Source organism: Callorhinus ursinus, unplaced genomic scaffold (assembly GCF_003265705.2).
Source record: "Callorhinus ursinus isolate GAN/ISIS: 27379988/994484 unplaced genomic scaffold, GSC_fseal_2.0 scaffold4, whole genome shotgun sequence".
NCBI classification, from domain to species: domain Eukaryota; kingdom Metazoa; phylum Chordata; class Mammalia; order Carnivora; family Otariidae; genus Callorhinus; species Callorhinus ursinus.
Window position 1 is genome coordinate 89,305,261 of NW_027397066.1, and position 26,027 is coordinate 89,331,287.

A 26,027-nucleotide genomic window follows, 5' to 3' on the forward strand; every position below is an offset into this window, starting at 1 on the left:
TGCACTAAATTATTAAAACATTTGGGAGAAATTATGACATAATCAGCACAATGCTTTTTTTTAAGGGCAGGGTGATGGGAGAAGAATCACCCGTCTTTAAAGAGGAAGGTTGGCATGTATGTAATTGAATGACAGAACACATACCATCGTTGGACATGGGGTCTTCCTCTGACACAAGAGCAGGCATCAAACAAAACTGGGCTGAGCTCTGCTCTAATAGAATATGTTTTCCAGTCACAGGAATCTCAAATGTAAGATAGTCACTGAGTAAACCAGAGTTGTTACTTAGGGTAGAAAGAAAAGTCTGAGATTTGCACTGAAATGGAAAGTTTTCTTTACTTACTGGAAGACCAAGGGGTCCTCTGTCACCCTTTTGACCTGGTTCACCCTTCAATCCTTTAACACCATTTAACCCTGGTTCACCCTAAATGCAAAAGCAAATGCCAATTTTGGTTGCTATCATGGGTGTTTCAACCTTGAAAGAAGAGAGCCAGTCTCTGAAATGGTTGCAGATTCCAGTTCTAGGTAACAGCAGAGTCAGGCTAGACTTGTCTTGCATCCATTCAAAATTCATTTCAGACATTTAAAAAAATTAATAAACTGAAATTGACAAATAATATTCTAGGAAGCAAAACTCCTGAGCAAGTGTACTCTTTACAACTGAAATGCATATGACTGAGTTCCACAGTTTTCAGTTCTGTATCAGAGAAACTGGTGTTATGCTACCTTGTTCTCACCAAGCAAATCAAAGACAGAGTGGAGGATGCTGCAGGAGGTTCAGTAGGAAAAACCCACTCTGCTGGAATGAAAAACTGGAATATGCAGGACACTGTTATATACAGATATTTTAAGCCTTTAAGCATTTTGCCCTGGGGAATGAGCTAAAAATGTAGCAGCTGATGTTTGAAGTAGTGCCATTTAGTGAGTCCTCATTCGCTGACATTGCCAAGTCAGATCCCTACATGGATTAATCCACAGAATAGACAACAAATAGCTGACCCCAGAAGAGAATATGAAGACCACAGTGCTTAAATGTAATTTTACTAACTGTATTTCTATCCAATGTTAAAATAAAGAAGGATGGAATTTAACCTCAGGTGACATTACAAAATCAAGGTAAGTGAGAAATTCTCTTGACTCTGATATTTAAAAACCTAAGAATACAGTACAACTATTTTCTATCAGAAGCAACATGTTAGGAATAAGAGTTCTGACCTGTCCACTTTTCAACTTTTAAGTAAAGGCATTAATTTCATCACAAAAGTCTGGAAAGATTTGTGAAAGGAAGATGCAGTCTCAAATGCCCTATAGAGTCTCGCTGGGTAGGAGTGGGAGCGGGAAGAGAGTGTGCTTCCGTGGCAGGAGGAATTACTAACCTCAGCAGTATTTTCCCCATTTATCTGACTGATGAAAGTCAGTGTGATGTTTGTTAAACATAGTCCAGGGCCCCACTTAGTGTTGAACTTCCAAAGGGGTCACAAAGTAATGAACACATTGGCACGACCTAGTGGTTTCTGGGGATTCTGAAGGTAGGATGTTTGCTGTGCTACCACTATAGGAAGTCCAAATGTGCTGTGGTGGGTAAAGTGTGATCCTGGGAATGTCCTAGAGCTTGAGTCAATGTGAGGTTAAGGCCAAGGCTCAAGAGTCAGCTTTAGTTAACTGGTCTCAACTTGAGACTGATGGCTTTGCCTGTGTGTGGACTTTCCGCTAGAGGTCTTGCCGTGCTGAATAGGCAGGGCTGCCTTGGTAGGTCATGAAATTCTGTGGTGAGGAATCATACATTGATACAAGTGGGCATTAACTGAGAAGGTGAATTTATAAACAATCAAATGTAGTGGCAGAAAGACCAAATTCTAACTCTGGACCTAAGTTCCAGTCCCAGATCAGTCATTTAATTAGCAGTGTAACTCAGGGCAAATAATCTAAACTTCATGGGCCTATAGTTTATCATCTGTAAAATCAAGGAACGAGCACAGGTAATCTATAAGGTCTTTTCAACTTTATAATTTTCTGAAATCTGATTTAAGTGGTACTTTGAAATCCAAGGAGAAGCCTAGAGTAGGAACTACTGATTTAGTCCAGAGTAGGAAAAAGAGACCCAGAGAGGTTTAGATAACTACCAAGACCACAAAGCTGATAGACGGGCTCTCTCTTCTGACCCCCAGAAAACAATGCCCTTACCCCAAACTATAATCCATACTTCTGAGACTTTGTCACTCACTGCCCTTACCAGAAGATAGGGTGTTCTATGTAGAGGCATGAACTCTTCCCATTCTTGAGTGAGTCACCTGCCTGACCCCAAAAATGAAACTTAGTTTTCTGGGGTCAGACCAATACTTCTACACTCCTAAAGTTGGGTGGGCCAGGGGAAGCTTAAGCTTTCTCATTTCTAGCTCTTGCATTTATGTGTTCCCCTACCCCTCACCATTTAAACGCACCAGCTCACTCCTGAGGAGCTTTCAAGAGTGCTTGAACCTTCTCTCATGCATTTTTCCCCTTGAATTCTTAAATTCAGAACAAAACATAAAATCACAAGATACTAACAACTGACATTTATTGGGTGTTTATCGACAACTGCACCAGATATTTTGCTTAAGTATCTTATAAATATACCTCATTAAATTATCACAACACTAGGAGGTAAGTTGCCTAGTTGAGTAAGCAAAGGATCAGAGCAGGTAAATAGTCTGCCCAAGGTGACACAGCCTATCAGTGTCAAAGCTGAGATTAGAACATAGGTACTCATTACATACGCTCTCTAGAAGAAGGAAACTTTCTTTCAGGGCTCATTTTAACCTTCCAAAATGTCTTCTTGGTCTACACAAAAGCAAAGAACAGGTGCAAACCGTCTTTACAACATAAACTGCACTAATTCTGACAAGGAGGGGTATTCTCTATTGTTTTCTTGTTAATCCAAAGTATAAAATACATGTAAGTGATGTAATCTTCTCTTCACTAGAGCACACCTGATCCACCCCACCCCATTCTAGACCAGTGATCTCTGGGGGAGTACAAAATTAAGATGTTGGATAGTCAAAGCATTTAGATGCAGTACTGTTATATGACAAACAAGGAGTATCAGTAACATCTGAATCTGCAACTAACGATACATAATAAGAAAGAGCATCTGGACTAGTCTGAGAATCTCATCAGATTCACTTCTAAATGGTTGATTTTGAGTATATTATGATTAGTAACTTAAGAAACCACATAGTGTCATGGAAAAAGGCAAAATGAGGAATAATTCATCTCCAGGTGATATCACTTAAATGTGTTGTAAGTCATTCTGTGTTGTGAGATTTAAACATCTGGATACTTAAAGGCTTAAAGATTATCAACATTACTTGACAGATAAATAAGACAGGACAGACATGCTTCCGTCATGCTTCTCCATGATTAACAAGGAAACAGAAATCAAATAATCAAGGGATTTTTTTGGATTACCTTTGGTCCAGGAAGTCCATGGGGTCCCTGAAAATGAAAAATACAGATTTTAATTAAGAATTGATTCACTATTTCCTAGCAGAAGTGATTATTGCATAGCGTAACCAAAGAGATGTATAACAAGAATCCTCCTGTTTGAGCTATAGCTAGAGGCAGGCCAGTGGATGCTATCACCTAGTGAAAGTTCCTTCTAGCTCTTGGATTGTTCTGTAATTGGAAATTCACTAACAGCAATTCTTTCTGCTAAATACCTGTGAGAGGGAGGGAGAAACCTGCCAGGGTTATATGGAAGAAAAAAAATTTTTTAAAGTACTGTGAACCTACACTACTCCTATTTCTCAAATCCACATTTTTATAAAATCTAGGTGGAAAATGTGAAACATGTTATGAGTTTATATGGAATAGAGGTAGGTCTTAAAATACAGAAATTTGCCAAAGAAAAGTTCCAAACTTTAAGTATGGGTCAAGAGGAGACCTTTTACATTATTGAGTCCTCTAGGCCCAAAAGGAATCTAAAGGAAGAAGGAAATGAGGAGATGACAGTCAAGTTTGGAGCCCTGTTGCAATTTAATTAATTAAATTAATTTAATTTAAGACTAAGGAAAGTATTCTAATACAGGAGCACTAAGCATTATTATTTAGAATGCATTTGTTCTTACAAAGATGAATTCTTCAAGGCTCTCATAATAGTTGTTTACCAGTGGAAAGAAGTTATAACGCATACATGAATCAGGGTTTTTCCCCTGTATTTTGTGGAAAATCTAACTATAGAGACTAATTTCCAACCTAAATTAGCTTAAGCTTATTATGGATTGCTTTAAACTTTTCAAGTGATTTAAATGAACTCTTTGGAGAGAGGAGAATTTAAACACCCAACAGCAAAATCATACAACAGTACAAAAAAGTTTTTTTATCAAACAATATACAGATATTTGTTACATATGTCTATACTGGAATAATATTTTCCCTTTAGGTAAGTGGTGGATAAGCATTTTCAGGAAATGGCTGTTATTTTATTAAGTAGTCTTATTTCAGTAATGGTGTAACATCCCTTTAAACGAATTAATTTTATATGAACAGGATATAGCATTTTAAAATTTAATTTCCTAACTTAAAGTGGAGGGAGTATAAAAAAAAGCCCAAAGTATGCCATTTACTGAATTCTTAATGAATTGTTTAGTTTTAAGAAAATAAGCTCAATTATAACTGTTTTGTGGTATGAAATAGAAATGGCAGTTAGTAAGAAATAGATGATTGGGTCTACGGCTATGCTTTGTGGCTTAGGTCATTTCAGTGATGCTCTTTCTTAGAGCACAATAGGAGGAAAGAGTGACCCATGGTTTATTTAATCTGTATGATTGAAGACATGGGGTTTATTGAGACACCTTAGAGATGAATGTGACCTTAGAAGCTACCTAACTTGTCTGAGTCCTGCCCCAGCCAAAGGCACTTGAAGCACTCTGCCTTCTACGTTCTAGCTTTAACACTAGTGCCATTGGGTGGACGTTTTAAGAATTACACCGGTTTAAGGGCTGCCTTCAGCACCTGACATGAGTTCTATGAGAGCATGGCCATTGACTCTATTGGTCACTGAGGGATACTTGTAGTAAACCCTGGATCCACCAGAGTACCATAAAAATGAAAAGAAAAAGAAGCAACAAGATATGTCATCTGTGGAAGTGAGCTTCAGTTTTTACCATATTATTTTATAAGTGTTCCTATCAAACATCTCATTAAAGGATTTCAACCAAAGTTGGTTAGACACATTCATTAATGGCTACAATTATTAATCTTGTTATGCTACTAATGGCCTAAACAGTGGTTGGTTAAGATGATTTTTTGACGTTCATACTGTAGGTTGGAGTAAAGCTTGTTAAATCTACCTTCAAGTCTGCTATCACAAAACTACTCTATCTCTTTTCAAGAGATGTGTTTGGGGGAGTGAAAGAACAACACTGTAAAGTCAGTATATCTCAAAGCACCTCGTATTTTCTGTCCATTCCAGAAAATAGCACAAAATACAAACTGGCTGCTTTGAGGGATGTGTTCTTGTTTTTTTCTAGTAGCATGCTTGTAAATAAATGATTACATTTGGTAGAGAAGAAAGGCTTACCATGGGGCCTGGTGGGCCATGGGGGCCTGGTGGGCCTGGTGGGCCTATTATCTGTATGTCCAAAACATAAACATGGATTTGGTTACTTCATTTAGATAAGGCAGTTTGGCTTGAATCTTATGCTGGCGTTCTGCTAAGGCCATTAATAGCTGCAGTGGAAGAATACTAGAAGAAGTGACGCATTTGATTCTTTACCTTTAGAAATTCCTTCATGAGAATAAAAAAAAAACACTAAAAAAATACAGTCTTTTTACAAAAACCAGAATAAATTTAAAGTACATTAAAAGAAAAGAGAGCAACTGATTACCAAGAAATGCTATAATACCACAATCACTATTAAACTCTCAAATTATTTCACTGAGTAGCAACAGGGCTCTGGAGAAAAAAAAAACGTATGTTCTGTATTCACAAAGCTCTACCCAAAAGCATTATGGGAAAACCATTGATTTTCTCCTTATGATTAAAGAGTCCCCTAAAAAACTGCTTTTAACTCAGACCTCTGAGACACTTTGTCTCTCATTATACAAGGCCGACAAGACGTATTCTCTACAGTTTGACAAACTAAGAGGTTCATGGTCTTTCTACTGTTGATAAGCCCTCTGGCACAGGTCGAACTGGGTAAATAAAAGGTCTGTTTCAGAGTTCTTTAGGAACCATGGGAGTTCAGCTGCCATGGACTTACGGAAGGACCCTGAGGACCCGGCAGTCCGGAGTCTCCTTTTTCTCCTTTCATTCCATTGGCACCCTACAAATAACCAGTAAGAGCTGAGATGGTGAAGTTGTTCCCCAAGTGTAAGACCAATCATTCTTTCGAAATTTTTATAACATTATATACATGATATATAAAAGAAGGATTTATCCCCTTGCATTTTAGCCTCAAACAGCAAGCTTCTCCAAATCTCTAGGATTGTGGATGATATGTGAAATAAAATATAAAGTAAATAAAAACTAGGGTAGGCTTGATTGGTTAAACTTATACATTGTTAAATATATCAGATTATAAATGTTATATTTCTTATGATGGTGCTCACTTTAAATAGCAAAGGTCAGTCTTTTAACTTAGTTTTCATTGACATTTATTTATACACTTCCTTGCTTTAAAATAGATCTAGGGCAGTGCAGTTTTCTACATTTTTCTCTATTTTTCCTTCCAAATTCTCAGTAAAAATTATGGGGTAAAACCATAAAAACACCATTCCATACACACAAAGAGAGCACTTTCAAGAGTAACTTGTTTTTAAATTGTTCTATATTTTTTAGCTTATTTAAAAATGACCAGCTACCACCATTCTATGCATACCAAATTAAAGTGATCAACTATACTTATTTTACTATCTTCAGATGAAAATAATTCAGGAAAACATGAAGCTTTATCTTATAATTCATTTGGTTAGATGCTTTAAAACTTGTTTTAGTGGCCCAGTTGGAGTAATTTACCAACAATACCTCAAATATTTAAAAATAAAAATGTTACATTTTTACGTAATATTAACCACTAGATGAGACTGCAGCTAGTCATATAACTCTTTTTTGATTATTTAATTTATCTTAATATGAACACAACTTAAAAAAGTATAAACATACCGGTAATCCAGGAAGTCCAATTCCTCCTTTTTCACCTGGCATACCTGGGTCCCCCATGTCTCCCTTTGAGCCTTTAAGTCCCTACAAATGATATGGTTTGCATGTAAGAATCATACTGACCCTTGATAGTAACATCCTAGGGAAAACAGAATTCCAGATCAGTTTTGTCAGTGGGTGGTCCTATGCTGAGATGATTCTGATTTTTACTATTAGGTAGAGTTATTTCTTATAGCAACCTTCTACATTGAATCAATACTATTTCCTCATGTAATGAGAGGGGTTAAGTTCTACTACGTAGGTCATTTAAGTATGAAAATCATGAATTTAGGTGTTAACATAATTTCTCCTGATTCTATATTTTTACCTGGCAGCTAATTCGATACCACTGGTCCTGAAATAATTTAAGGGATTAAATTCTCAGCAGGACAATGTGCATTTTGAACCAGGACTAATGTTATAATAACAAAGGTTCCAATAAATTTCTCCCATCTCTATCCATGACACTTCCCTACCCCTCTTAAAAACAGGCAGAAGTTCCAGTCACCATCAGTTTCAATGGTTCAATATAGAGAAAGGTAAATAATGTAGGCACAATCATTAGGTACCTAGTCATTAGGCACCAGTGCTCAATTAAGTTTAGAAACACTTTAACTTTTCCACAGTGTTATTTTATTCTCACGACATCCCTGTGAGGTGATCCATGATGTTATTTTTATTCTTTTACAGTGAGGAAATGGATGTATTTTTTGAGTGCTAGCAAATCTGAATTTTGTAATAATAATAATACTGAAGTTAATTTATATTGTTAAGCATTTTCATCCAAGGGGCTTCACTATCCTCCGACCAGATGGCCCATTCTTGAGCAGGGATGATCATAGTTTTGATAGTCAGGGGCCCCTGGCTGCACAAACCTGTTCATCTTTTCCATACTACAAACTACTTAAGGACAGGAACACGTCTTTTCTTTACTTTTACCTATAGCACTTAGTTCAGAATCACTTGCTAGGTGGGTGGGTGGGTAGGTGTCTGAATGGGTAGATGGATCTTACTGGTTAATCAGCTCCTGGTTCGTTTTAGGAATCTAGTGATGGAGAGCAGCAGGGTAGCCAACCTCTGTTATTAGACTTAATAGCAGAAGAAGACCTTGTGAGGCTTATAGAAAAAAAAAATCCAGCTATTGTATATGTAGGGACCATGTAGTATGTTACTCTGCATGTCAAATTAATTATTTTTAATGACTAACACTGGGAAAGGAATACAACTAGCTTTTCTTTGTATTCTCTTTAAGAGAGAGAGAGAAAGAGAGAGAGAACATGAGTGGGAGAGGTTCCGGGGGAGGGAGAGAGAATCCCAAGCAGACTCCCAAGCTGAGTGTAGAGCCCAATGCAGGGCTCTATTTTAGGACCCTTAGATTATGACCTGAGCTGAAACCAAGAGTCGGACGTTTAAACAACTGTGCCACCCAGGTGCCCTAATACAACCAGATTTTTAAATTCTAATGTGATTTCTGATTAATAATAGCAAATCATCTAAAGTCTTTTAATGTTTTAATTATCACATTTATTTAATGTGACATTATAGGATTTCAACATTTAACTCTGATAGTAAAATAACTCTTAAACTTAATTTCTTTTTTTTATTTTATTATGTTATGTTAATCACCATACATTACATCATCAGTCTTAAACTTAATTTCTTATCTAATATTGTCTCCTGAGGAGCATATTTTGCCAACTATATCAAGAATGCTTTTGATCTTTTTTTTTTTAAGATTTTATTTATTTATTTAACAGGGAGAGACACAGTGAGAGAAGGAACACAAGCAGGGGGAGTGGGAGAGGGAGAATCAGGCTTCCCACTGAGGAGGTAGATGCAGGGCTCGATCCCAGGACCCTGGGATCATGACCCGAGCCGAAGGCAGACGCTTAACAACTGAGCCACCCAGGCGCCCCTGATCTTCCTAATTTTAGCCATTTCTTGGGTGAATAATGGAAGCCCAGAAAACATCAAATATCTTGAAGCTAACCATTGTGATTTGACTCTGAGTTCCCCATAGTGTCCACATTCTCCTAGTCAGATTCTTTTTGGGCAGAGGTAAACCACAACTTCTAGGCCAAATCCAGCCCAGGGATTATTTTTGCACAGCCTGAATCTTTGAAAAAAATTTTAAGGGGTGTTCAGATAAACAAACGTGACAAAGACTCCATGTGACCTGCAAAGCCTAAAACATTTACTATCTGGTCCTTTATAGAAAAAGTTGGCCAACCTCTGTTTTAAGGGAAACCTTTGGAGATACTGCCATATTCTGTGAGGGTACAAATACCCCACTTGTTTTTGTTTTTTCGCAATGATCTTGAAATTTAGATGTAATCTTTACTTGGGAAAAAATATTGTCAAAATACATATATAAGCAATATCTAATTTTGTGGAAACTTTGATCGACTGATTTTAATCTCGAATGATTTGTATTCACTGACAAAAATTAGCCTATTCTTACTGAATTGATAATGATCTTATAAGTCTAACAAAAATTTACTGAAGTGTCACTGCTACATAGATTGATAAGGAGTATTAAGACAAAACTAAAATGTCATTACTGCTTATATGCTTCTGCAAAGAAAACTAATGTCTAATTTAAAACCAATTGCTTTTTAGAGTTAATGTAATCTCTACAACAGATGGTGAAAAAAGAGGGAGGATATCATATATCAACACTCATGTCTTTTTGGCTCCAAATCTATAATAAAAGTGGTGATCAATTATGATGCTTTAAATGACAGTATGTATCTTTGAAAATTACCTGCTCTCCATCAACTCCTGGGATTCCTGGAGATCCTGGTTCTCCCTGTTAATATAAAAAGTGATGGCTTGCCTCCATTTATCATTGGTAAATAAATAAAGTCATGTTACCTGGTGACAGTACAATTTGACTTTCAGCAAATGCATCATAACCCAGGAACAGCTCGTTACATCATACACATATCAAAACTAAGTGAAATAACATTTTCTTGAAGATTATATATAACAATACTTATAAGTAGCTAAGATCCAATGTTTTTATTTTTTGCCCCAAGTGTGATGTAGGCTAAAGGAAAAAATGGTGAAAGAAAAACTGATAGAGATTATTTGGTGGCTGATCATATTCTATAAAAACAACCTATATGCCTTAGTTAACTTTTTTCTCCTTAAAAATATCTGTATGATTTCTCTTCATTTTCCAACTTGAGAAAAAAGCAAAAACATGACAGTTGACTAAGAACAGAATGCAAAGCCCCATAAGTTTACAATATTTTAACTGATACCATTTGAACAATGGATACAGGTTCATGATTGTGAATGTGTATTTATAGATAGAATCAATCAGATAATATCTTAATCCACATAAAGTTACTTTTGGATCGATTCAATTACCTATACTATGCTAGGAATGAATTAAAGTTTACTATTCATATGATTTATTAGAAACCTCGACAAACCCAAAGTCTATTTTTTCTTAACTGAAGATGTCCCATTAAAAACAAATGTAACAATGTGCTAGATATTTATTCAAACAACAAATGCCCAGTCACTTTTCATTTGGAAAGGTGCTGAACAAACAAATTCTTTGAAAGGTAAGATATTATTTTAGATCAATGCATCACTTTTGTAGATCCCCTTATATTGAAATTGTTAGAGATCATTTCCCTGGTAAAAACTGTAAGAGTTATCATCCACAGCAGGAAATTTGAGCTTTCCAATGTTTAAAGAAAGCCTGACAAATGCAAAAAAAAAAAAAAAAAAAGGAAAAGCCCTTCCTTACTCCTGATTTCCGGTTCTTTGTGGTAGCAGCAAAGTTTATTTTGCCACAAACAAGTCTGCTGAGGTTGGATGCACCTGGCTAAGACCTAGTTTCATTCAGTCTGAATACTTGTTAGCACTCTGGGTCCAATAACGATTGTTTTGCTAAGCTTTTACCTTCACAATGTGACCGGGGAATGTTTAAAAGAAAACGTAACTCATGACTTATGAATTTATCTTTCACTCATCAAATGTAGTTTGCAGAGTTACCTGATGTGTAAGAAGTCAACTGATCCTGGTTTGATAAAGGAAAGAGAAACACTGATGGAGTAGGTTCCCATTCAGTCTGAGGTTGTAAGTCCCTGGTGCAAATGGGCTCTATATTTGACTCAGGCGGCATTTGCTGATTCTGGGCCATAGGCACATCGCCCCTCAATTATCCCAACCTTCCCGAAGAGAGATCATGGAAAGCTTGAAAGACTGTATCAGTCAGTCCAAGAGTTCAATTATGAGATCATTGTGCCTTGTGTGGGGTGGGGCAGAGTGGTCGCATAGTAGGAAGGCTGGCAGGGGTGCGAGGTAAGGGAGTCTGACTGATACCCTCCCACAACCCACTTGTCATGACATTCATTTGGCCAGTGTCCTCCTCAGTTTCAGCCCAAAAGTCATCCTTGATTCCCAAGACTGAGAGTAGCCTTCCCATATGCACGTCCATAGCATGTATTCTTCATCAAAGAAGTGCCTTTACTTGCCTATCAAAAGGGTAATCTTTTTGTCTCTTTAGGACAAGGGGTGGGTACCCTTTGGAATTCTGTAGATCCTTTGGGCTTTAAAGAAGGGTAAAGTCCTAGAAGCTTTTGAGGTGTGTTTAGCACTGAGGCCAATTTTGGTTCTGGAGACTTACTCAAGTGAGGAGAAGAACAAGGAACTTAGATCCTAGTTGACTCTACACAGATGAAAAAGGAATCTGCAGATTTCCTTCTTGGTTGTCTAATCCAGCTCACCAAGATATTAGAGAGTAGGGATCCAGGCTGACTTGCTTACCAGGAACAAATAACTGGAGGATTTTTGTGTTACATTTCTTAGGGACCAGAATGTGATAGAGAAATAAAAAGTTAAAAAACCCTAAACCTTACATTTATGTCGTACATGAGATCTGTTTGAAATTAGGCTCCATGTTCTAAATATATCTTACATGGGTAAGGACCTCAGCAATATTTTACTTTATACTCCTTTTTATAACAGAAAAAGAACTTTCTATGTGCTAGCTTTCTGTTTTTAAGTATCTTGAAAGAGAAGGGTACAAAAGCTGGTGTGTGTGTGTGTGTGTGTGTGTGTGTGTGTATGACAGACTTAGCAAATAAACTGCCTTAAAAGGCACCAACAAAAGATGAATTTCAAAACTACTTGAATCTCCAATAGAACTCCAATGATTAAAGTCATATTTCAACAAACATAGCTCAGTTCTGAAAAGCTAGAGACATGGCCATGTGTTAATTGCTCAAATGTGGTTAAACAACTAAGTTTAAGTTTGGAGGGGTAAAGCTAACACCACTAATAAATTTGAAATATAATCAAGTAATTCTAGTTTTCTGCTATTCATAGGTGCTATGTTTCATTAGATAAGATTTAAATGGCAGAATGTCTGAATAAATATAATAGGATATGTTATAAAAAATGACTCAAAAATGATTTCTCCAATCGTCATCTGTGAATACATCATGCTAAAGCTTCTCTTGTTCTTTTTATTATAAATGAATTGAAGGGAAAAATCTTTTTTAGTGTTAGAGCAAATTTTCCTTCAATCCTCCTCTATAGAAATATTTTCCTTTTTTCATACACTACATTTAGTGGTTCTTTTACCTTTATAATTTCTGTAAAACTTATTTTTCCCTTGTTTAATATTCTGTTTTTCTCAGCGTCCTCCCTCTAAATTTAATGTTACTTATTTCTCTCCCTTCTTTTCTAATTTTCCTTTTTTTTTAATCCTGCTTCCTTCAGCCCAGATCTCAATGTTTATTCTTAGCTGCCTTAAGCGATATTGTGATCTCAGCTCCTTCAGCATTTTGTAAGAAGGATTTTTCAAAGATACATATATTTAAGGTGGGATTCTCTATACCATATATGGTAAATGGAAACAAGTAAAATAAAGAATAACCTTTGGCCCTTGTAGTCCTTGAGGTCCAGGTGGTCCAGGGGGACCCTAAATCAAGAAAAGACAAAGTTATAAAAAGTAGCAAGTATATGTATTGCAATTTAAATAATAAGTACACTATATACTTCCCTTATTTCTGTCATAATCAAATGTCCCCCAATATTAATTTGCAATAAGGACAAATTTCACTGGCTATGGAATTATAAAAATGACCTACTTATATGCAAAAATATCAATACATTTAGGTAAAATAACACTGAAGATGCTTTTGAGTTTACTCTATAAGATAATGCAAAATTGCCACTGTGTCCCACATTCATCTCCTTGGGATGAGTTAGCTTACTAATATTACCTGTGTTTCTAGACACCTGGCCTCCCCCCACACACAAGGGATTTGATTTCTCAAACACTAAGGAACAAAGCTATGTTATTATAAGGCCAAAGATTTTAAGAGAAGTAACAATAACTTTTTTTTGGTCTTTTTCACTAAGCAAACAAATGATTTAATTGGGGTAAATGTTATAAAAGGTTATTAATATAAGGAAGCATAAAACTAAATATCAGACAAAAACAAGTGCTGCATTAGTACCATTATGACTGGCATGCATCAACACCAAATACGAAGTCACAGACCACAGAAATCATGCAACGGGAGTTACCGTGACAGTTAGGGTGGTAATCCTCTGTTGGGAAAATGTATTGACAAAGACAGAGTTACCTATTTTGTGTGCTAAAGTACAATAATACATTTCTGAAAAAATCAATTTTTGAATATGTTCTGGCAAGTGTGACGTCTTATAAGAGACTGACAAGATACTGAAAACATACTATCCTATCTTTAAATGAATATAATATAGTTGTAAAGATTTTGGGGGGAGCAGGGGTCAGAATGCCATTCATCACCTGATAAGACTGTTTTTTAAACTATTTTTATATTTTTCTTTAAAAAATCTATGTGTAAAGAAAAACGAAAATGTCAAAATTTTAATTCACCTGAATAAAAAAATTTATGTAGTAAAATGGTGTACTGCAGAGCTTTGTTGGCATGACTGTGAACTGAGAAATTGCTATTCGCAAGAATTCCATTCTAGAGCAGTTCAATTAGGGAAAACAAATATCCAGTTGTATGTATAAGTAATATTATTTTTCTTTTTTAGACTTCAGCTTATTTGTTGCGTTATAATTAGCTTTTTTTGGGTGCCATGGCTAAAGAGAGGAGTTGACATGGAATTCATCCAATTTCTTAGTGAAAAGTAGTAAGTATGAATTTCCACAACATTTCTTCCTTAATCCATGAATCATTTCTGCATTAATGTTTTCTAGTCTAAGTCTCGTGCTAAAAGTTCTTTTTGTGTTGTGTGTGAGAGAGAGAGAGAGAAAACGTGCGACCAGAGGGGCGGTGGGGGGTCGTAGTGAGGAAGGGCATAGGGAGAGGGAGAAGGAGAGAGAGAATCTCAAGGAGGTTCCACACCCAGCATGGAGCCCCAGGTGGGTCTCGATCTCACCACCCTGAGATCATGACCTGAGCTGAAATCAAGAGTTGGTCGTTCAACCCACTGATCCACCCAGGTGCCACTCATGCTAAAAGTTCTATAGGGCCCATAACCCCCTGATGTGGTCATAGAGGGAGCACATTTTCCATCAGCGACTCTGGTCACAGAAAAACATTACCCAGTTACACGTAAAGTTGTGAATATCAGTTTAAAACCATCCTTTTGTTTTTTACTCCTCCATTTCAATTTCTGATTCAGGTTGCTGCTGTTGTTTATTATTGTTGTAAAAAATAATCTTAATATTACCAATCTTGCTTCAAACACTTGGGTCTCTAGTGACATGGTGTCATCATTCCTTAGAAAACAATATATTTATGCATGTGTACAAGTGGTTAAAGTTTGTATTCTATGATAAAATCAGTCGTGGTCATTACAGCTTCATGGAAAACACAGTAGGGAAAAAAAAAACACCACCAGCTCTTCTAAGACAAAAGGAAGAGTGGTCACAAATTGGGGGCAAGTTTAAAAAAAAAAAATCAAGGCCCAGATTTTTATACTATCATATTTGTGTAACATAAGGCACCACTTACTTTATTCTTAAGGGATTCACCTAGAGCAGGAGTCAGATTTATGTTTATGAGAAAGCTACTTCTTTGCTCCTATAAGTAGGTGAGTCATTTTTAAAAAGGCTATTAGAATATTATAGAGTAGAAATAATTTCTTTATCACTGCCCTCCAATTATATATTATATTTTTAACTACAAAGCAGAATCATAAAGCCTCAGAAAGGGAAGGGACTTTACAATTTGAACTCTTTGACGTTTTCCAAATGTACCATATTTGAATTCATTTTCCACCTGGACACAAAACTAGTTTGTCTTGGGCGCCTGGGTGGCTCAGTTGGTTAAGCAACTGCCTTCGGCTCAGGTCATGATCCTGGAGTCCCAGGATCGAGTCCCGCATCGGGCTCCCTGCTCAGCAGGGAGTCTCCTTCTCCCTCTGACCCTCCCCCCTCTCATGCTCATTCTCTCTCTCAAACAAATAAAATAAAATCTTTAAAAAAAAAACAAAAAAACTAGTTTGTCTTTTTTTAAAATGTAAGGATAACAACATGTTTTATAATGAGTTGCCTAATAAAGGCATATTATTAATGGTAACTGAACTATCTAACAGATGGAGTTTATGTCATCTTGTTAAACAACTACATTTTGTGAGACCTAACAGTTACATAGAGTGGGTTTCATCCAGCTAATAATAAAAAGAACAAATGACAAACTAAGCTTAACTTCTAAACAACACAGTTTTTACCACCATCCTGAAGCACCCGTGTGCAGACACACAGACACATCCTGAAGATGTTGACTCACTCTGGATTTCTAAGTTAAACCCATGTGAACTCAGCAGCGTTCTCTCTTGAACTCCAGGAATGATGGGAAAACCAGAATTTTTGGTAGTGATGGAGAAAGACACCTTGTTCTCTATGTGGCACGATGTGAAATGGGAGGCATGAACTGGAGCAACAATAAACAGGTTGAAGCCTCACAGGCTGTTTTGTGATTTATTCCCTGAGATGCTTATGTGAATTTCTTTAGAATTAAAAGTTATTTTTCTTTCGTTTCTCAAATGATGCAAGCTGAAATCACCCATATTTACACTAGACAATAGGTTTAAGTTAGATGGTATTGAACATTTTTAAAAACTTGAGTTAGGAAATAGAGAGGTTTTACTGCTAATTTTGGAAACTTAAAAATCAAAATAAATGGCTTATGGCAGATGTTTATGTAAATAACAATTTTCAATAGAGGCAATGGTCAAATTTTATATTTCTAATGTGATGTTTTTATAATTGTATTATACACCTATTTACCTAATTATTCTAGAGTTTGGGGGGCAGATTTATTTTTAGAGGAGGAGATAATAAAATGAAATCTGTGGGGCGCCTGGGTAGCTCAGCTGGTTGAACGACTGACTCTTGATTTTGGCTCAGGTCACGATCTCAGGGTTGTGAGATTGAGCCCTGAGTCAGGGCTCCACGCTCAGTGGGCAGTCTGCTTGAGATTCTCTCTCCCTCTCCTTCTGCCCCTCCCCCTGCTGTGCTCTCTCTCTCTCTCTCTCTCTCTCTCTCTAAAATAAATAAATAAAATCTTAAAAAAAATGAAATCGGTAAAATGGTGAATATCCATCACTGGTTAAGAACAAAAGAAAAAATGTCTACTACCTCTTCGCAGGCTAATGGCTAAATTGATTTTATTAGGGGGTCCTTGTTCAAGTAGAGTACTATATCAGGAAAACGAATAGTTTAAAAAAATAACTATAAGCTATTTACAAGCATAACACATAGTTGCCCTAACATCCCTATTAAAACAATAAATCTTTAGGTTGAGAAACATGAACTAGTTGACTATGATGGATATTGATTGGTTTGCTGTCATACAGAACTTGAGGTGGAAGAAGAAACTGAGCACATACACCATTTTAAATCAAGACCTAGGTGTTATTTTTTTTAAAAAAAGTATAGTGCGTTTATGCATATTAGCCAAGAGTGTTCAGGAACTCCTAAAAAATGACCCTAAGCATTTTTCCATATCCATACTTTATGGACTCTTAGAAAAAAAATCTATTCCAAAACATCTTTACTTTACAAATAAGATCAATGAAGTATAGGTACACTAAGTGATTTCCCGAAAATGACTCAGCTAGTTAATAGCAGAGGGGAGATGAAAACAGATTTTCAGTTTTAGGTTTTAGCTTGCTTCATGCCTGGCTCTGTTTAAGCAAAGGTTATTTTAAAAGACACAATTTTTCCAAAAATGGCCATAGCCTATAATATCAGAGCATTTCTTGGAAACTAAGAGAATGTACACCTTTTAAAAGTAGTAGTATGAGTTATAGTGTCACTGAAAGAAGTTGAAGGGAAATTTACAACATTGATAATAAATTAAGTTAAAAAATATGTCCGTATATTTTGTAAGTAAAAGCTTTGAAAACACAGTAGGTATATCAAAACTTTTTATTCTCTTCTTCTCTTTTCTTCTACATGCAGTTATCAATTTGTGGGAAAAAAGGAGCAATCAGAAATCTGGTTCTAGAACTTGACAAGAGCCTGAGGCTACTGCTTAAGTCTTACCCACTTGCATTGAGCACTATTTCAAGCTGTTGACTGAACATGCTGACCAAGCAACATATCTCCAAGCAGTAAGTATGTTTCCCTTTGCATTTTACCAGAAGATAAAGAATGAAATGAAAAGAAAAATAGGCTGAGGGGAGGCTGGGTGGCTCAGGTGGTTGAACGTCTGACTCTTGATTTCGGCTCAGGTCATGATCTCAGGGTGGTGAGATGGAGTCCTGCGTTGGGCTCTGCCTCAGCATGGCACCTGCTTGTCTCTCTCTCCTTTAGCTCCCCCAGCCCCTAATCCCACGCTCTCTCTCAAATAAATAAAGTCTTAAAAAAAAAAAAAGAAAAGAAAAATAGGCTGAGCTGAAGGCAGATTCTGCAAAAACTATTTAATAGATGCTTTACTAGTTAAAAATGGTAGTTGTAGCAAAGGACCCATAGAAATGTAGATCTATCACATTAGACACTAGGGGTGAAATCATAAAGATGGGGGAAATAATTCAATCAAGTACAAAATGGCAAATATTTAAAATCAATTTGGCTTTCAAGCAAAGAAATGGATTGTACATATACACTAAGTGTACTCACTCATCAATCAGTAACCATTTGTTCAATATTTACATGCCCCGACCTGTGCCAGGTATATTGGAGGATATAAAACAAGCATGAGACATATTTCTGTCACCAAGAAACTTACAGTCTGCTAAGAGGCAGGACTAAAATAAATTAGGTGATTTGAGAACAATTAAAGGTTGAGCTACTGGGGCCCTGACTGCTAACGTCTGAAAGGATCAAAAGGAAGAATCATCTAGGTGGCAGCAGTACATTGTTGGATGGGATTTAGATGGATGAGAGAAAGGGAAGAAGAATGGGATAAACCAGGCAAAAAAAAAAAGGCTGATTTTTACGGATATGGTAAACACGCGCACTCTTGGGGAAAATTTGTGTTTCGGAGAAATGGAAAATTCTATACAGGAAAGGCAGGATTATAGAGCTTTGAAAGTCAGATGAAGGTCAGGATTGATAGAGGAGGTAAGGGGGTCACTGAGGTTTCTGAGCAGATTGGAGCCATCGAAAAAGTGAGAGTTTAGGAAAATTAGTCTTAGAGTGATATGCAGAATGGGTTAGAAAGGGCAGGGAGGCACGAGGGCTAGGAGAGCTGGTCAAGGGCCTGGCGCAGCGTGAGCCCTGAAAGAAACAGGACGTGGGCCACGTTGGGGATGCAGAGAATGAGATAACCTTAGGAGACACTTTGAGAAAGGAAATAGCAGCATGTGGTGAGATGTAAAGGATGAAGGACTAACAATAGTTGAAAATGACTCTAAAGTTTCTATTTCAAGAAAGGCAAAGAATTTTAGTATCCCTAACAGACAGTGATTAGTTAAAAAAAGGAATCATTTGATTGGTGGGAAAAGTGACCAGTATAATTGTGTGTGTTGGTAGGAATTGATAAGGCGATGGTGCATCCCTGGTGGAAATGTTCTTAGACAGCTGGAGGTACCTGCAGCTCAGACGCAGAGGTGAAAGATTTGGAAGCTACAACACAGAAGAACACAGAGGGAGTGACTGAACCAAGAAAAGATCAGAGACTTGAGTATACCAAAAATTAGGGGATGACAGAGAAATTGGAAATACTAACATAGAATGGATCTATCCAAGCAGAAAACTAGAAGAAATGAGAATAGAGGATTAGAAAAACCAGAAAGAAAAAGTTTCAAAAGGAAGGTGGTTTAGTAGAAATGTCGCAGAAAATCAAGGGTGAGGAGTACAATGGGCTTGACTTAGAGGTCATTAATGGCCTTTATAAGAGAAGTTTCAACAGAATGTTGATATAGGCTACAATGGAGGAGTCCAAGCATGAAAGGATGAACAAAAAGCAAAGGTGATGGAGACAAGCCACATGGTCTATGGATTTTTACTCTATAGGTATTTCTCTATGGTAATCCATTATATTATGAATGGTGACAGTAATAAGAAATACCTACAGAGGACTTAGTATGTGCCAGGCACTGCTCTAAGTGTATTATATGTATTTACCTATTTATTTCTCATAACAACTCTTGAGACAGGTACTGCTGCTACTATCCCCAGGCTACAGGTGAGGACGCTGAGGCACAGAGAAGTTAAATAACTTGCCCTCGGTCATGCGCTTAGTAAGCAAGAGATTTCCACCCAGGCAGCTCTGATTCTAGAGCCACAGGGCTCTTCATTGCTTTGCGAGGCTTCCTTTTGAAGCAAGGAGACAAAAACTGGCAAAATGAGCACGAGGTTTAAACCAGATAACACTAAAGCATATCTGAAGGCAGAAGGGAAAGAAAAGGAAAGACTGAAAAATGCTATGAAATAAAGAGCATACACTGGGGAAGAGCATACACTGGGGAAGAAGATGGGCTCAGGAAGAGGGTGTGCCTGCAGTAGTGGAGCCCTCTGGGATCCTGGGGCACGGGGCAGGGGAGCTGATACTTACACATATTACATGGGTGTTCAGCAGTGTCTCTGTGTCAGGGGAGGGGGCAGTCACTTGCCTGCAAGGCTTCATGGAGGTTGCCATTGTAGTCTATGATCTCGGTGGCTCCCTGATCTCCCTTTTGACCAGGTGGACCCTGTGAAGAAAACCAACCAAGGGAAAATCATGGAAGTTAAGCTAGGCTGTACAAGGGGCTGTGGCAAAAACAAAAATGGCAACATGCAGCTCTGTCTGATCTATTCCGTTGTATGGTCCAACTGCACTGCAGAGTAATCACGTTCGAATTTTGTCCTTATTGCAATTATATATTATATATATTATAAAATTATAAAATGTAGGCTAATCTGATTGGACTTGCAACGTTTTGTTGGCTTTAACAACAAACCTAAAGCAACCCCTAATCTCTTTCTATACTTCTACATCTCATTGGTTGTTTCCTTATTCTTTAAGAAGATAGAACACTGTTCTGTAGGAAATGCTTGGCTTTCTCAGTAGGAACAGAATTCCATTAAAATTAAACCAAAACAGGGTACAGAAATAAGATGTCTACCCTAGACATTAGCTCTGCCACTGCACTTCCATTAGTCATGTCCTAATTCCCTGCCTATCTTTAAAAAAGGCTTTGAAAATATGGGCTATTGCTTTCTTTATAATTGGCTTAATTGAAAAATGGAAAATTCTATTAGCTGGATGGTTATGGGCTTGTTATTGCTCCGTTAGCAGAGGGAAAGTAGATAGAAAGAGTTCTTTAGGCCTTCTTCTTGTGGAGCTTATTTTATGTGTTAGAATCTACATACTTATTGCACCTGGTGACCAAAATAAAAAATAAGAAAAAAAGGGGGAGCAGCAGAAATAATCAGTAGTCTACCCCTAGTGCTATTATTGGGTAATATTAGTCCAGGTGCCATGTGAAAAGCCACATGGACACATGAGTCAAATCTGGGCTTGTAGGGGCCAAAAGCTTAGATGAGAAGTGTACTCACCCTTGGTCCCAGGGCTCCAGAGTCCCCTTTCTCTCCACGATCACCCTTTCCCCAGTGAAAATAGAAAAAAACTGAATTAGTAGTGGGGCCAACGGTCCAGAAATTTCTCAGATCTAAGGATGTATTTAATGCCATGCAGCAGCACCTTTGTTATGAACTTCTGACATGGTAATAACAACTAGAAGAACAAAAACCACTGACATAGCAAATACTTATTTAAGATGCACCGTAAATTCCCCTTCAGATGACAGAGTATCTTGGAACAATAATATATACGGTAACTTTCTTATTAGAGATTTTCAAAAGCAAAGCAAGTGGTTTCTACGATACCCAAAGTAAGCTTTTACCTCTCAGACTGAGCCATGTTCTTGTTTTTATATGAAGAGATTTGGGGCAAAGGGAAAAAGAGCCAATCAATTGGGTTGTCTGTTTTCTGAGAAAAAAAAAAAAAAGATGTATAGATAACCTGGACAGGGAAGGAATGGAGAGCTCAGTCTTGGGAGGTTTAGAAGGGAAAGGTCATCAGGGAGGCCTCTCTTTGATGATGCTGAAGATCTAAGGAAAAGTCTATAGGTATAGGCCTTTTAACACTCAGAAGGTGCTGAAGTGGACAGCAGCTAGCTAGAGCTGGTTGGCAGGGCTGAAGGTCAGGGGTAGGGCAAAGCCAGCTTTGTTTTTCAAATGCAGGATGAAAAATCTCTAAAGTTCCATTCATGGTGTTATGACCCAACCTGGAGAGAAACCAGGAATAGTCCTTGCACAAACCACACAGGCATCACTCTGAGAACACTCAAAATTCTCCTAAGTCTAAAGAAAAACTGTGGAGTAGAGATATATATGAACCTGTGTCGACTTGAAAGTTTTTTAAGACAGCCTTAAATTTGTAGTGTCCTTTTCCTAGGTGTAATTCAAAGCATTTTTAATATATCTTTCTACATATTTCATAAAATGGATATGGACCAATGAAAGTAAGCAGGAAAAGCGTTTTTAATTTTTTTCCATCCACATTATATGAATAACATTGACCATAATAATTAAATTTGTTATGAATAGAGAATTAATAATTTCTACTCTCTGTTTTCCTCATTTTTTACCCATTTTTTTCACGTTATTAGCTGATAGCATCTTAAATAACATGATTCTGCTAACAGTATATAGATTATGGCAAATATTATAAAGAGCATGATCAAGGAAAGAATTTCAATCACCAGTGAAATTTTAATGCCACGGAGGGGATCAACTAACTTAAAAGCAAAGTATAATTTGAACATTTATCACAAAGACGGCCAGGAAATAAATGAGATTATACCCTACATAGTGTAAATTAAATAAAGTCTTTTTTCTTCCCCCAAGAAGCTATTCTTATGAAACAGGAAATACAACTTCTCTTAAAGAATAGTCAGAAGCACAAGAACACACAAAAGTAAACAAGATGAAACAAACCAATTGTTTCGAGATAGTATCACAGGGATGAAAATATCGCGATCCCAGTGTGTGAGAATTTAAAACGTGATTCTCTGTGGAAGAAGCAAAAGGCATAGCCCTTGAAGGCCTCATGTGACATTAAAATGGTTACTTGGTTACTGACCTTTGACCCCTTTGGGCCTCTAGTTCCTGATTCACCTTGTTTCCCCTATTATAGGAGAATATGAAGATGGAAAAGAGAAATAACAGAGGAGATAAGAACAGAAAAAAGAAATTAGCAGTGACTCAGAAAAATGAAAAATGGAAACACTTTATTGTAACTGCCTCAATATACGGCTGGACACAATTTTGGCTATCATAATACAAAGCAGAAGTAATTATCACCATAACATTAGCTCATTCTCTGGTCTCACCACCACCTTCATTCCATTATAATTCTGAAGACTGCCCACCCATCATGGATGGGAAGAGTTCTGTGAATAATCCTCATTAGTCTCAAAAGTGTTGGCATAAATTTCTTTTTCATCAAAGAGTAAACCATTTCCTGTGTCTCTAGGATGGGTTATTAGAATAAAGTGTTACCATATTAGTTTACAGGAAGTTTAGAGGAATAAAGACTGAATAGTGAAATAAATCCTTAGCTCTGATATTTTCAGGGTGTTCTACAACTTCAAGTTACCACAGAAACTAATACAACGCGTATCAACATTTTTCTCAGTAAGTTTTTTTTAATTTTATTTTCTTATGTTAGTCAACACACATTACATCATTAGTTTTCGATGTACTGTTCCATGATTCATTGTTTGCGTATAACACCCAGTGCTCCATTCAGAACGTGCCCCCTTTAATACCCATCACTGGGCTAACCCATCCCCCCACCCACCTCCCCTCCAGAACCCTCAGTTTGATTCTCAGAGTCCATAGTCTCTCATGGTTCCTCTCCCCCTCCGATTTCCACCCCTTCATTTTTCCCTTCCTACTATCTTCTTTTTTTTTTTTTTTTAACATATAATGTATTATTTGTTTCAGAGGTAAGTTTTAATACACACTGAGTGATAGCATGTTAATATGACAGTACGTCCTCTCTCTTTACATTTGGATGTGTTATTAAATTTGTCTACTGGACAGAACAAACTGGAAAAGTTGAATGGTAAAATTCCTTTTGAAAAGAACCAAGCAGTGTGCATTTCAATAAATTGTGATTTTTGCTGTTTTAATACCTGTTGAGGAACTGTATTTTAGTTTCGTGTTCTAAAGTAAATAGGACACATTTCCAAACCAAAGAAAGCTATCTTCCAATGCAAGAATAACTGACCTTTGGTCCAGGGGCTCCAGGCTCCCCTCGCTCACCTCTTCCAGGAGGCCCTGCCTCCCCACGTTCACCCTGTCACAAAATACAAAACAAGTAAATGGCAATTCCTCCTTCCCCCCAGGCTGGTCCCTGTAGATTAACAAGTGAATTCAGTAAAATCAAGGAAAGCACAGAGTTACCATTTATTTACCATGTATCCTGCATTGTATTAATCTCAACATGGATTATCTCATTTAATAATCAAAACAATTTTTCAATGTTTGTATTATCATTCCTATTTTATACACAAGGAAATGGTTTGGTAATGCCTACCTGATACCTATGTTGGTAAATGGAAGACCTTTAAAGGGAATTGATAAGAACCATCATTATATCTCAAGACAGACATGGACATGGTTTTCATTCTGCAGCCACTTTTTAAGATCTGCCAGGAGGAAGCATGGCAAAGTGGCTAAGTGCCAGGTTTTATAATTTGATGATATCCTGGTCTTTAATCCTGGCTCTGTTATTTACCAGTTCCGTGTTTGGGACAAATTAGTTAAGTTCTGAAAGCCTCAGTTTTCTCTGTAATGTGAAGAAAAGTATAGTATTGATCTCACGATTTACGAAGGCAAAGTGCTCAGAATGGTGTAAGATACATAGGTGTTATAGCTTTTAACTATATTCATAGCTTTATGAAGTATGAACATGATCACTGTTCTCAAGGAGCTAATGATCTGGTTAGACAGACAAGATCCACATAAACAAAATAGTTAAGAATTAAGGAGTAATTAAGGCTAATAGTGAGAGAAGAGGGAATCCCATAGGGTTTTGAATGGTCCAGATTGGCTTGCTGGAGGTGAGATCCGAGTCATGTCCTAAAGGTTGTATTTTATAATTATTGTTGTTTATGACTATGCTGTTGATGAGTCCAGCAGCTGCCTAAAACACTTCACATGTGCTATCTTATTTAATTGTTGGGACAAAGGGGAAAGGTGATGGTTCCCAGAGTCTACAGATGAGGAGACTGAATAAAGCTCAGAGAGGTTAAGGAACTTGGCCAAAATCACAAAGCTTTTAAAGTGGGAGAGCTGTGATGTAAAACTGTGCTCAAACTTCTGTATTTTTTTGCATAATGTTTCTGTATGTAAATCTTTGCACATATCTGGTTATTTTATTTTTTTAAAGATTAGACTAATTAAAAATTTTTTTTGAATTTTATTTATTTATTTGACAGAGAGAGAGAGAGATCATGAGTAGGCAGAGCAACAGGCAGAGGGACAGGGAGAAGCAGGCTCCCCACTGAGCAGGGAGCCCAATGCGGGGCTCCATCCAAGGACCCTGGGATCACGACCTGAGCCGAAGGCAGACGCTTAACTGACTGAGCCACCCAGGCTCCCCTGGTTGTTTTCTTAGGATAAATTCCTAGTTGGGGAATTGCTGGGTCAAAAAGTACAAACATTTGAAAAGCTTGCCAAATTGGCTCTCCAGGAAGACCGTGTATTGTTTTCCATTCCTGAGCACAGAGTAGAGAGTGTCTGCTTCCTCCCTGATGGGTAGAATTGCAATAATCAAAAAGGTTTGGAATTCAGACTGGTGATGGCATGTTTATGGGTGAGAAAGGCACCCTCCTCACTGAAGGAACTGATTCATCATGGAAAGGAGAATAAAATAGCACTCGATCCATCCTGGGTGATTCTGGGCTCTAAATTCCAAGATCTTTATCTGTATCATGCCCACTTTGGGAAGCCTGTGGGGTTTTGCAGGGGAGATGGGATAGATTAGGGCAAGGATTAAAGAAGACTCAGCAGGTTCTTCAGCATGAACCGAAAAGAATGTGACAATGGAGAGCCTGGGAGAAAGGCAAGGGACTTGTCTGGATAGAAGAAATGGAAGAGATCTTCCAAAAGGGATTTTCCAGGGATTAGAGAGGGAAGGGCCTCTGTTGGTGTATGGAATTTTAATTTTTAAGAAATGTACCATATTTGGTCTTTCTTTTAATATTTTACAGAAGAATTCTAAAATAGTAATTATAAGCTTACTTTAAAGAAAAGCAAAAACTTGAGAAAATCATTTATCTATAGCATACTACAGGAGTGGAGCCTAGAATCACTTTTTGTCATAATGCCCCTAATTAGCTGCTTGTCACCCTATGGATTTATACTATTTATGTGTTT

General features: G+C 37.2%; 1 protein-coding gene across 1 annotated transcript in view; it reads right to left on the reverse strand.

Moving 5' to 3' along the window:
• COL25A1 (collagen type XXV alpha 1 chain) overlaps positions 1-26,027 on the reverse strand; it is a 459,511-nt gene that overhangs the window by 26,807 nt on the left and 406,677 nt on the right. The window contains exons 20-31 of the mRNA XM_073892101.1: positions 23,875-23,943; positions 22,723-22,767; positions 21,135-21,179; positions 20,210-20,287; positions 13,736-13,759; positions 13,080-13,124; positions 9,945-9,989; positions 7,145-7,225; positions 6,243-6,305; positions 5,561-5,611; positions 3,448-3,474; positions 344-424 (exon numbers count right to left, since the gene is read on the reverse strand). Of these exons, the coding sequence (XP_073748202.1) occupies positions 344-424; positions 3,448-3,474; positions 5,561-5,611; positions 6,243-6,305; positions 7,145-7,225; positions 9,945-9,989; positions 13,080-13,124; positions 13,736-13,759; positions 20,210-20,287; positions 21,135-21,179; positions 22,723-22,767; positions 23,875-23,943 (654 nt within the window). The remainder of the gene's footprint in view (positions 1-343; positions 425-3,447; positions 3,475-5,560; positions 5,612-6,242; positions 6,306-7,144; positions 7,226-9,944; positions 9,990-13,079; positions 13,125-13,735; positions 13,760-20,209; positions 20,288-21,134; positions 21,180-22,722; positions 22,768-23,874; positions 23,944-26,027) is intronic.